Source organism: Anser brachyrhynchus, assembly GCF_964034855.1.
Source record: "Anser brachyrhynchus genome assembly, chromosome: 2".
Taxonomy (NCBI): domain Eukaryota; kingdom Metazoa; phylum Chordata; class Aves; order Anseriformes; family Anatidae; genus Anser; species Anser brachyrhynchus.
In genome coordinates this window covers 48,907,679-48,919,997 of record NC_137695.1, presented here as the reverse complement: position 1 = coordinate 48,919,997, position 12,319 = coordinate 48,907,679, and the positions used below count along the sequence as shown (strand labels likewise).

The following is a 12,319-nucleotide window of genomic DNA, read 5'->3' as shown; positions in this document are numbered from 1 at the left end:
ATAGCCCCAGCTTTGTGTCTTCAGTAGTAGTTTAAACAAATGTCACTGGAATAGGGGTTAAAACTTAGGGGGAAAGTAACTACTTTCGGTCTAATGCTGTCCCATGGGTGTCTGTGAACCTCAGGGGTATTTTGCCTAGAAGTCTGTTGCCCCTGTCTCATGTGAACTAGGGTTCATCTTGGTGAACAGCAAAAAGCTTTGACCTTTAAACAAAGAACTTCCAGGTGTAGCTGGGCCCCTGAAGTTAGAGGGGTGGGAATTCAAAGGCATGCAGATTCCACAGCACTTGTGAGCAACCAAGTGATAAAAAGGCATTTGGAGAAATTGCTGATGGATAATGGCAGTAGTACCCTGCTGTCACTGGGATGAATGCTGGCACCTTCCAGAAGACATCAGCATGGTGAAGGTCTTAAAACCCTTCCTGCCTGCTGCACCTGACATACACCTAGGGATCCAGGGCTAGTCTATGCTCATGCATGAATGCGAGCTTTCTATACATGAATGATGTGTAAATGTCATGATGAAAAGTGGGTTTGCAAGCATAAGCTTACCTGGGGTATCTGCCTAAGAATGTATAACAAATTAATGTTGCAGTGCTCCTGTGATTTATTTATTTTTTTCTTTTAACTCTCACACGACCGTGGTTATGACTGTCCAAGCCAAAAGCTGTAACAGATGCTGAGGGCAAAAAAATGAGTGGAAGCTGAGAAGATTGAGGGATAAAGTAGTGTCTGGGAGAGAGCTGTTGCATTGAACCTCCTCCTGCACCCAAAGCCTTTGTTGCGTTTCCTGCTACTGTATAAAATCAGGTACCTAAAAAGAGAACCGATCTTAGTGTAATCGCAGCGACTTCAGCCAAGCATGCTGTTACTTAGCCTGTGCAGGATCAGCTTCTGTCACCTTGCAGCTGGAGACCTGAGTAGGAGACCAGATTTTTAATCCCCTCTTTGTGTTGTCAGTGGGAATTTCCCTAATTGCAATTTGTTCATCTTCATAGTGCTTATGCACACAGGCTGCTTACAGTAAGAAGTCCCAAAAGGTCGCCCGTGGTGGCTTGTGCAGCAGCACAAGCTGTCCAGGGGAGAGGTTGTCCTGCACGGGCACCAGCTGCAGCTGCCTCAGGGAAGCACAGGTCTCTTCAGGAGAAGGAAAACTTGATTTTAATGGACTGCCTCATTTTGGTTCCCCCTCCCTCCCTCCACAGGGGACAACTCTCCTGGCCCTGTCCTGCAGGGAGGTGTGTGGAGGTGTTGGAAGCTCTCACAGCTGCACAGTTAGGTGATGGAGATGGAGCTGTGGTGTGGAAAGGGCTGGCTGCATTTAGTCACCCAAAAGGGAGGCTGAAGACAGCTAGGATTAGGAGAAGGACATCTCAGCCTTGTCATAGAAGATGGCCTTTTGCTTCTCTACCTGCTGTGTGCTGGGCACACAGACAGTAGTGATTTCCCAGTGTCCCAGCGAATAAGGTGTCTCCAGGACTTACAAATTCATTCTGTTACTTACTCTGATGGGCATCACTCTCATAAGTCTAATGATTTTATGAGGAGCGCGAGCTGGATTGGTTTCTAGGTACATCTATTTTGGAGGAGGAAGAGCCTTCCTAGAAATAGGGAGCAGCATCTTGCAGCTGTTTAGACAAGGAGATTTCACGGCTGTGCAGGGAGCCAGCAGCCACGAAGGCTGTTTTTCCCTGGATAGAGACTGAAATGACTTCTGAGCCAGTGACTGAGTGTACAGCATCTCTATTACATTAAGATTAATAATTCCTCGCAGCGTATTTGCAGCTGGAGGTTTTATATAGATCTTTATTCATCGTGATGTGAACAGCTGCTCTTTTGCTGCACTGTTGAATTTAAGTCCAAGTGGCAGCCCTAGAAAGTGCCACATAAAACACACTCCCGCTGCTTTTCATTCACTCCTTCCATCCAGCTCTCACCCTCTGCCTAGACTTAGCCCTTTGCAGCAGCAAGCCATCTCATTTTTATTTGTGGACAAACTCTACACTTGGATCTTAAAGCAGAGTTCGAGTGAATCCAAGGAATATGGATTTCCAGAAAGGAAAAATAAATCTTGAAAGCAGCGCAAAAACTGTAGGAATTCCTGTTACATTTTTATGTGAAGTAAGTGAGGGACTGTGAGGAGTAGCATATATGTTATGTCATACAGGGCATAAATTATACTCTTTTTGGTTAACTGTGTTGGATAAAATTCAGAGAAGCTACTACAGCCAGAGGGTAAACTCAGCTCCTAAAGAGGTGTTTTATTTTCTGTTTATCTGTTTATTTATTTATTTATTCTGAAGTTTGTCTGCTTTACTGTTTTGAATAAGACGCTCCTTTTTCTTTGGCTTGTTCTCTCACCAGAGAACACAGTGTACAAGAGCATCTGAGTGGCCCCAGTTTTAGTGCCTCTGATTTGCATCCACGCAGACGTGGTCTGGAACTGAGTTTTGCACCTAAGCAAAAAAAACTGGCACCCAATATTGCATGCTTTGTTTCTGTCGAAGGGAAGGGGTACCTACCATGCTAATGAACAGAGGAGTTCACCTCCTGTGCCGTGACTCTCTCTAGGTGTGCTTTGGGCTGCAGCAGCCTGTACCGTTCTGGGCTGGAGTCATAAAACGCATAAAGGACACACAATTGAAATATACACCTGCAGAGCATGATGCTAAAGCTGAAGAGAAACAGGGACGAGCCCACCTTGAGGCAGGGGTCGCAGCAGTCCGTTGATGCTCTGTGGATGCAGCAAGCCCTGACAAACCGAGGTGTGATCACAGGGAATGCATTGCTGGGGCTGCTCCTTGCCCTGTCAGGCTGCACACATCCCCACAAGCTGTGGCTGCACAGCTTGCCCTTTGGAGCATGGGCAGAGGCTGTTGAGATGTTTGCCTTAAGAGGGAGGCTGAATGAAGGGCCTCTCTAGTCCCTGGCTTTGAACACCTGAGGTATGTTATTTCCCCAAGCCTACCCTAGCAAAGGAACTCAGAGTCAGAACTGTACAGAATAGGTGAAGGGGGTGTTGTGATGAGGAGGGCATTCTTTTAATGTCTTTTTTCCCCAGAGGAGTAGGTTTCTGGCTTCCTGATTCTTCATCAGAAGGTCCTTAGGCAAATTCATCTGAGAGGAAACTGAGGCAGGGTTGCTAAGGGACTAGCCCAAGCGAAGGTCAGGCAGGATCTCTGCAGTGAGCACAATAATAGATTCCTGGGTCTCCTGATCTCGGTGTTGGAGCTTTTGCTTCACGTGACAGTTATTGCCCACAAGACCACATTTCCCTCTTCCCATTTAAACCCATGATGTAATGGCTTACATTGCCTAATACTTTTACGTGGTAGCTAAAAGTATTTTTTTCTTAAAAATCAGAGGGATGACTCTATTTTTATGCATGCTTGGTGTTCACAGCTAAAATCAATGCCTGAAATGTTTATGTACTTTCTTTATAGTTTAAACAGCTTGATCTTCAATTTGTTTTTAAAAAATCAAACCACTGAGTACTCACTGATGTTATGTTTTTGAGGCTGTATATTAGGTACATTTTTAAAACATGACAATGTGTTTAATTTTATCATTCATCATGTGCAGTTACTGTAAAAAAAAAAAAAAGCAAACAAAAAAAATACACCAAAGACCTACTGATTGAGAAAGATTGCAATAAAGCTATTCTGTGTATAGCTCCTGAAACTCTGGCTTAAAGACACAAGCAGCAATTACTTCGAAGATTTCACTGGTTTATAGATTTTACATTTTATCCTGTTTTATCATTTTGAATGCGTTTAGGAATTACATTCCAAACCATTGATGGAAGAATAAGTAAAGAAGCCCCTGTTCAGCAGATTGGATGTTTAGTCTTGCTAATGATTCTCTCTAGGCTAACACTCTAGCTCAGGTTATTTTTTGAACAGTTCTAGAAGTACAAGTGGAACCAGACGGAAGTGTAAAGTATTTCCAAGTACCTGCTGCAAGCAGTATGTCCATCGATTACATGGTTGGAGAAGAAAGGTAGATATTTTCCTTACTATTTCTAGAGACATGAGTCTATTTTCACAGTCTTTATTATGTACCAAGTGTACAAAGAACAAGTACACACATTTACAGTTTCATTACTGATACAGAGGTAATGTATGGATTTTTTCATGCATCATTATCATGAAGGTCGCAGCACCTAACAGCCTGGAGAATATCGAACACAAGCTCCTGAGTAGTTTAGAGGATGGATATGAAGTCCCTGGCCATGCCGCACTTTGATATTACTGAGAGCTCTGCCCTGCAAGCATTGGGATGGGCTAGGCCCTAAATCAGCAGCAACAGTCATTTAACATATTTACAGAGTCAGAGTCTGGGGAAACGTACTGTTTTAGGTGCCTGAGAAAAACAAGCACTGGTGTTTCTGTGGTCTTTTCCCAGAACTCCCTTTAAGTACACTGAAAAGTTATTACATAGCATAGCTTACTCTTTTTCCTGACAGCGTCAGTGGGTACAGACGGTGTACCTGGCTGGTGTGTCTAGCCACGGCTGCCCCCCCGGCTCCCGTCAAAATGGGACCATTCTTTCAGTGGCCTCCAGGAGCCTTTACAGGCACAGAGAGCTCATTGTTATGACAGGTAGTTTTCTGAGCATTTCAACAGATACTTCAGCATGCCAAAAGCATAAAGCACTTGGAAGGAAGCTTGCAGAATATTTCAACTGCCTTTCTTAAAATAAATGTCCCGACTTAAATAATAGAATTTTTCCTTGCAGTCTCTGAAATAGGCATAATTTCTGAAATAGCATTTGAGATACTGGATGGGGCACATTTGCAAAAAAAAATTCCTCAAAATTCAGTAGCTGCAGTGAGGTTTGGAGAAGTTTTGTTTGTGTTTCTAATGTCCTTGTTAAGAGCACCTCAGCTTCTTCTGCTTGCTGTTTTACAAGTCTGCTCAATTCCGATTGCCAAATTTTTTAGATACATACCAGGCATATCTTTCAGTGTATCAAAAAGATAGGTACGCCCTATGATCTGGTGTGCTCATCTCATGTCTGCAATAAGCCTTGGTTTATGATTGATACAGGACTAAGTCAGGTACTACCTCGCAGTCAGATATTCAATGCTGGGGTGAAATAGTGGTATTTTCCTTGTGCTTTGCTGGCTGTCGAAGGAAGACCTTCTGGCATTTAAAATCACGGTTACTGGACGTGCTAGAACAGTAAGGCCTGTTCCATGGTGTGCACTCCAGGGGAAAGGCTGGGATTTGCTTTGGCACCGTGCGCCAAGATGAGTAGCAATTTACTAGTGAGAGTCAAGAGGTGTTGGTGGGAGAGGATGTTGTGAAAGAGATGACAGAGAGGTTTAGGAATTCCAGAGAAAGCTTGGTGTGGTGGGGCAGTCACCCAGGCGGTGCAGTCTTTCTCTCGCTCTTGCATAAGATGATGTAAGGTGACGAAGAGCTTAATTGTGATCAGTCCTGTTTTAAGTGTTAATTACTGGTGACTGCACTGCTTTTGATAGAATGAGAGGAGTGTAAAGCAGGCCCACAATTAACTCTGATTTTGATCTTAGCAGCTTCAGACAGTGTAAATGCAAATATCATTGGAGACTAGTACAAATATTTTTTACAGTGTTGTTCAAAAAGGAAAAGAGCAGATTAGTCAGTGGTCAGTCAAAACAGGAGACTATGACCTACTTTCACTTCAAAACCAACAACATTGACCACAGGGGTCTTATCTACTTCAGTTTTCCTGCATCTTTACTTTGTATTGAAACAGGTGACTGCTGTATCCTCACCTTTATTTGGGAAGGAAAAATCATTCAAAGCATTGTACATCTGATCCTTATGTGGGGCTAAGGCCCTTTACAGTTTCACAGCAGGGAAATGTATGGCTGTTTCCACTTGGATCTAGGTATCATCAAACAAAGCACGTCTGATAGGAAAGGCACATCCTTTTTTACGAATCCTGTAGCTGAGACCAGCCTTTTTCACCCCTACTCAGCCGCTGAGGTATTAAGAGAAGAGCTTCAGCTTTGGGACTGTGTTACACAGAGAAAAAGATAAAAATAGGGTGTCTGACGCATGCATCCCATGTCGCACGCCAGGAAACAGAATCGTTATACCGAGTACAGTATTCCAGAGCATGCGTGGAAAATATCTATGTAGTGAACGTGTGAAATCTTTCCTAACCAACAGAAATATTCAGCCCCCCTTTTCACCTTCCCGTTTTACATTCATCTTGCTTGGTATTCCCTTTACCTGTTGACAAATATAGCAGCCCACAGCTCTGCCTTTACTACCACCGCTCCCGTCTTCATTCTGCTGAATGATGTGACAGTAATGTCACTCTTCTATATTTTAAGGAAGCCACAGATTATTCTTGCTGTGCCCAACTGAGAGTAAGTAAAATCATGCCCATTTTCCAGACATATGCAGCATGCTAAAAACTCTCCCAAATTCAATGCTGTCTGTCACAGAAATTGTGCTTTGGGTGCATGATCTAAAATTAGTCATCCACAGTATATGCCCCTTCGAATGTTAATCCTTGCATCGTTTTTTTTTTATTGCTTCTGTTGGCATACAAGATTATGTGACGTAATATAAAAGTAAATAATATGATGCAATGGGTAAAACTCAAAGGGAGATACATATCTGAGATCAGTTGCCTCCTCCTGCAGAACATAAAACTTACAGTTAAGTGAGAGTGAGGATTTCGCTTGTGTTGAGGGCAGGAAAAATCAACTGTGTAGAGACTGGATTAGCAAGCTAATCTTTCTGAATGTTTTTGACACTTCCCATCTCTTGAAAACTCATGTTTGTTCAGCAAACTAAGCACTGTTTGTCTTCAGGTTCAGAACTAACAGTTGGGGAAGAGCTCCCAGAGGCTGGATGAATAACGGTGCATGATGGATCCAGCAAGAGCTCATGGCTTAGCAAAGCCCAGCAGGGCTCTACAACAGGGCCTTAAAATAAAATAAGAAGTCAGAAATCTAGTTTGAAGATCACAGGCTTTGAAAAACAGTGCAAAACATGCATTTGAGATCTTAGTAGTTACTTCCAGCATTTGAATGCTGCTTGGGTGAGGACGAGTATGCAAAGCTGAGGACTTGGGGTTTTAGGTTGAGTTCTGGTACAAAACCTGTGGGAAAAGCACAAGCTGAGACTCACAAGTAGGTTATGAGATATGGCAGCAGCTGAGTTCTGATTTGAAGATAAACCCTGAAATAGCAGAACTTAATGCAAGACTAACATTTTTTGACCCATTTGCCCTGATTCAGTAAAACATATGGGTGCCTCAGTGTGTGATTTTGCTTTTGCTGAATTGAGGTATGAGTTACTCGCTGCTCTATTTTTACTTTTTAAGCAGCCTTGTAATTCAATATGAGTTTGTTTTAATTTTACACTCTCCATAAAAAGCACCCTCCATAACACGTTAGAGAAGTCACCAGTGGTAACGCATAACTACGTAACTTTTTCTTCCAGCAGCTTCCTGTAGAAATTTAATCGGTTTGTGTGTCACACTGCATTACATTTTTCCCTTGCGAACCTGTGTGCTGCTTGCGATCAAAAATACCCAGCAGTACCCCATGTCTCCTCCGTCACCACGGCCTCAGTGTCGAGGCTTTGGAAATGTTGACACGGCGTGAGATCAGTCCAGGCTGAATCCAGGTCACTCTGCTACCCCTGCTCACGCCGGTGGTGGTAGTAAACAGCTATGGCCATGAGGCACGTGGGGACAGAGCTGTGCTGAGTAAGACGGTGGCTTCCCCATGGTCACTGGCTGTGCTGGGAACACACTTGTGATTGCATGCCAGCGGCTTGGGCTGCATCTCTGCACACAGGGAGTTAGAGCCTGAAAATCCTATTTTTGCAGCACGGCACAAATCTTCATCTTGAGGGTCTTTCTGCTGCCGGTTGTAGGAGCTGGGTGTTTTGGGGGCTACCCTGTTTTTGCACTGGAAGCACATCATATTGGTTCGGGCAGTGGCTGCACAGACAACTGACAGCGGGGTCAGAGACAGGAGGGTTGGGGATTGCTGAAGTACAATGAAGCTCAGCCTCATGGCAAGCATATTTAAAACTCCAGCTGGGAAAAAAAAATAAAAGGAAAAAAAAAAAAAACCTTTTGTTAAGGTCTCCTGCTGAAACCTTGGAAAAGCAGCTTCCTGCAGTTACTCAAGCAGCAAATTAGAAAGTTGCTGCCACTGTTTGTTTGTGACCCGGCAGAGAAGCAGCCTTTCCCCTGCTGCTCCTGTCTCTGAGCATGGTAACTGAACTGAAAGACCTGGCCCATGGCACCTCCTTGAAGTGAGCACTTAGGCTGAGGTCTGCTTTCTTCTCTCTGCCATTTTGATGATACTGCAGTGCTCTGTTCTGGGGAAAGGGCAGAGGTGTGGAGGAGTTAATGAAAGCAGTATAGCCTCCAGCCTCCTCCGCAATGAGCTATGTGCATTAAAGGAATGGTCACAGACCGTCTTGCTTGATCTAGGTTGATGGGAGAATCTCAGGCAGCAAACCCTCAGTGGAAAAATAAATAGAAAGCTGGGGGAAGGGAGTGACACAGAAGCAAGTTGAAAAGTCAGATTTTCAAACTACCACTAATGTGTTTTCAATTTGACAATGCTGATATGGAAAATGGAGCGCAGCCTGCCCACCCCTGCTGCAAGCTGGGTTTGCATGGTCTGAACATGCAGATCTGATAAAGTACTGTAGAGCTGGAAGCGAGTCCCCTCCTGTCCATGCCCTCCTAGCATCCACATTTTGGATAAGAACGTAAAAATTGTTACATCAAGTTAAACAAAGCATTTCTGTTTTCCTTTTGGCTATTCTGGCCAAAGCATGGGGTGAAAAATCTGCAATACACCTGATTGGTGATGGGAAGATGTTCATAGTCACAGTGTCCCTCCTTGCTCTCGTATTAGTCTCCTTAGCATCTGAAAAATTACCATTGTGCATTCCTGTTGCTGTCAACTTATTTGATAGCAGCATGAAGGTTTTGTGCTTGTGCTTGGACCCGCCAGAATCTTGCCATGCTCAGGGAGTATAAATGATTTGAGATCTTTGTCCTTAATAGAATTCCCATTGCCAGATACTAGAACGTGTTAAAATGTCTCCAGGTGTTAAAATACCCTGGAGAGTAGATCTTACATTATTATGAAGATACAAATGACCTCTTAAGATTTAAGGAGAGTGAAACCAAGCAGAATACAAGTATCAACAACATTTGATATGGGTTTCACCACTGGCTTTCAGCTTTATGTAGCTTTGGACTTGTGTACAAGTGCCGGTGACACAGAGGAGGTTGAGGGCTGTGGCTCCTGGGTGCTGTGAGCTCTGTGTCATGGCTGCCAGCACCATGGCTTGCTGCAAAGGCTGGAGCTGCCAGGCCCAGCTGGCTGGAGCAGAGGCATGGCAGGCCTGCCTTGGGCAGCAGCAAGGGCAGGCCAGAGGCCTGAGTGAGAGGAACACATAAAACCTCTCTGCCTGCCTGGGGCACGTTCTGTATGCAGTGGCAGGCTCCCCTGGCACAGCGTGGTGGCGTGAGCCATCAACAGCTCTGGCTTGCCACGTGCCTGCCAGTTTTAGCCAGGTGCTGGAGCAGGCGTATGCAATTGGGAGCTTCCTCCCACTCTGTACCCTCCTCATCTGCCAATCTGACAGGCTGAGCTTTCATGTCCTGGGCTTTACTGCAGCCAGATGCTAATGACGAAGGAGCAGGATGTGCAGGGCTCACTCCAGCCTGTCTGCTGTCCCCAGACACACATTGGGCTGTGGCCTCCTTTGCACCAGTGTAAACCCAGAGTGGCTTCTTCAGGGCAGCAAACTGACAGGGGGCAGGATGAGGTCAGGCCCTGCTTCTGCTTTGGCATGTAGCAGAAATAACTCTTGTTGGCATCGGAGCAGTCACTGTAACTAACGTGCATGAGGTTCAAGTTAGGCCCTGTAGCTTCAATGAGATTTCTGTGCGATTATAACAAGTATTTGACACACACGGTGCAACGATTCGTGTACGCACGATCTGTCTCCATTCTGTTCCAGGCAGTATTTACCAGCGTAAAAAACAGTTAATGAGCGAAGGTGTCCTGAGCAGCAGCCTGCTCTGCATGTGGGTCAACCCAGGAAGCTCATAGGTGTAGGAGTTTTGCTCCTTTCCACTTGCAAACTCCATTGGCTTTGCCACCCTCTCTCCGTACTGCAGGGGAACATTGACTTCATTGTGGTTTTTTTGCCAAACTCTGCAACAGAGTTTATGCGAAGTTTTCTATGGACGTAGCAGGAGTGCTCAAAAGTTCACCCCATCTAAAGTGCCTCAGGTCTTCTAGGATAATGAGACATTTTCTGAGTGCACCTTTTTATTGTACCAATATTACGTTACAGGAAAAATTGAAGGGGGGAGCTTAACACATAGCACCTGTCACAAGTTCTCTCCTTGAATTAGGCTCTCTTGCTTATAAAAATTTAATTGATTCCTAGCAGTTTATGTGCATGGTGCTCAGTGGGCGTTTTCTGTTCTCTTGCCAGCTACATGGTTACTTAGAAAGCGAGCCGCTCACGCTACAGCTGTTCATTGGGACTGCAGACGACCGCCTGCTGCGACCCCATGCTTTCTACCAAGTTCACCGAATCACGGGGAAGACCGTTTCCACCACCAGCCACGAAACAATACTTTCGAACACCAAAGTCTTGGAAATTCCACTTCTTCCAGAGAACAACATGAGAGCAATGTAAGACCCAGATACTGTATCTGACAGCTTAGCAGTTTCCTCCTGGTCTCCCCACTTATTCTGTTTTGTTTTGTGTTTGTTTGTTGTTTTTTTTTTGGTTGGTTGGTTAGTTCTTTTTTTTAAGTACACTATTTTCCTTTTCCAGTCTTTTTTTTTTTTTAATTTCTCTCAGTAGTAGTAGGTTTTCATAGCTTTGCCAGGACAAACTGCCCCTCATCAGCTTAACAACAAAATGAACTTCGCAAATATTTATGACAACTGATTGCTTTCATTCTAGAGTTTCAGCCAATGTGCTTATTTGCCATTTAAAATAAGTATCTCAGTTACCAAGCTCTAAATATCTCCTACCTCAGCTCCTGCATTTAGTTTCTAAATATGACACCTCTTACTCCTGTACGTGCTAGCACAAGGAACAGGGCCTATTAAAATTTATCTTTGGATGTCAATGGAATCTCTTAGAGGCCATGTCCAAGTAACCTAACCTTTTTCAAGACAAATAAAACTATTCTTATTTCTTATGTAATAAAAATCAGCATTTGTCAATGGCATTTGTTTAGAAGCAAAACTTTCAAAAAAAGGAGTAAAGGTGAATAAACTTACAGATTGCCGTTACTAAACTGGTTTAGTCCTGTGCAGGAAAGCAAATATCTCCATCTAAGAACTTCTGAATTAATAGGAGTCTGAGTGTTCATGAAGTGACCCATAGGTCCATTCCACACAGGTAAATTTTATTATAAGGTTGTGTATAAAGTGTCAAATATCCTGCTGCATATGTAACATACCACGAGACCCTCCATATGATTTCATCTCCTCCCCTCTCCACCCCTCATTCAAATGATTGTAACCCTTCTCTGAGTTACCTGCTGTGGGAGGAATTTGTATGTGCTTGTGTGCATGTACATCTACTGGTGTGTGCATAAATGTGTGTATATGCAGATTTATATAGAGATGCATGCATGTTTGTGTGTATTTATAGGCAGGTAGAAAGATAGGTAGGTAAACAGACAGAAAGCAAGCTGGAAATCTGGCCCCACCACAACAAAGACCATGGGAAAATCCCAGGGAGCTTTCTAAAACCACGGTTTCACTCCTTGTTATTCATACAGTTTTCTGCATCTTAATGTAGTGAAAAATCGTATCATACACCTGAAGCCATTCTGCACGTAGCAGTTATTAGAGGCTAGTTTGCAGTGTCATGTACAGCATGCACTGGAGTTCATCATGTAAATAGAAGAGCTAGAATGTGGTTAACTGCTTTGCCAGCCAGAATTAGGGTGATCACTCAAGAACTGAGGACCTCTGTCACTTCATTGTTTAAAGTCATGACAAACCAGCAAAATAATTGGCCTCATTTTCTGTCATTGTAAGTTGGCACAGATCCATTGAGGTTATTGAAATTTCACCAATTTGTACCCACAAAAAAATTATTTGGCCTTTTTTTATCCAGAGTGAATAATATTTTTGGCCGCATGGGAACATTATTACTGTTTCTATCATCTTCTCTGTAGAGTAAAGGTAGTCACACAGTTCTGGAGTCACACAATTCTGGAGCCAAGCTGAATATTTTTATGACACGCATGCCAGATCATAGTAGAGTTCTCTCAAGAACCACAAACAATGCTTTGGCATA

At 43.8% G+C, this 12,319-nt stretch overlaps 1 protein-coding gene across 8 annotated transcripts in view; it reads left to right on the top strand.

Annotated features, from left to right (window-relative positions):
* The window catches only part of NFATC1 (nuclear factor of activated T cells 1), a 120,410-nt gene that overhangs the window by 36,552 nt on the left and 71,539 nt on the right, over positions 1 to 12,319 (top strand). For all 8 annotated transcript variants that reach the window (XM_080581018.1, XM_080581016.1, XM_080581020.1 and 5 more), the window contains exon 4: positions 10,487 to 10,689. In XM_080581018.1, the coding sequence (XP_080437144.1) occupies positions 10,487 to 10,689 (203 nt within the window). The remainder of the gene's footprint in view (positions 1 to 10,486; positions 10,690 to 12,319) is intronic.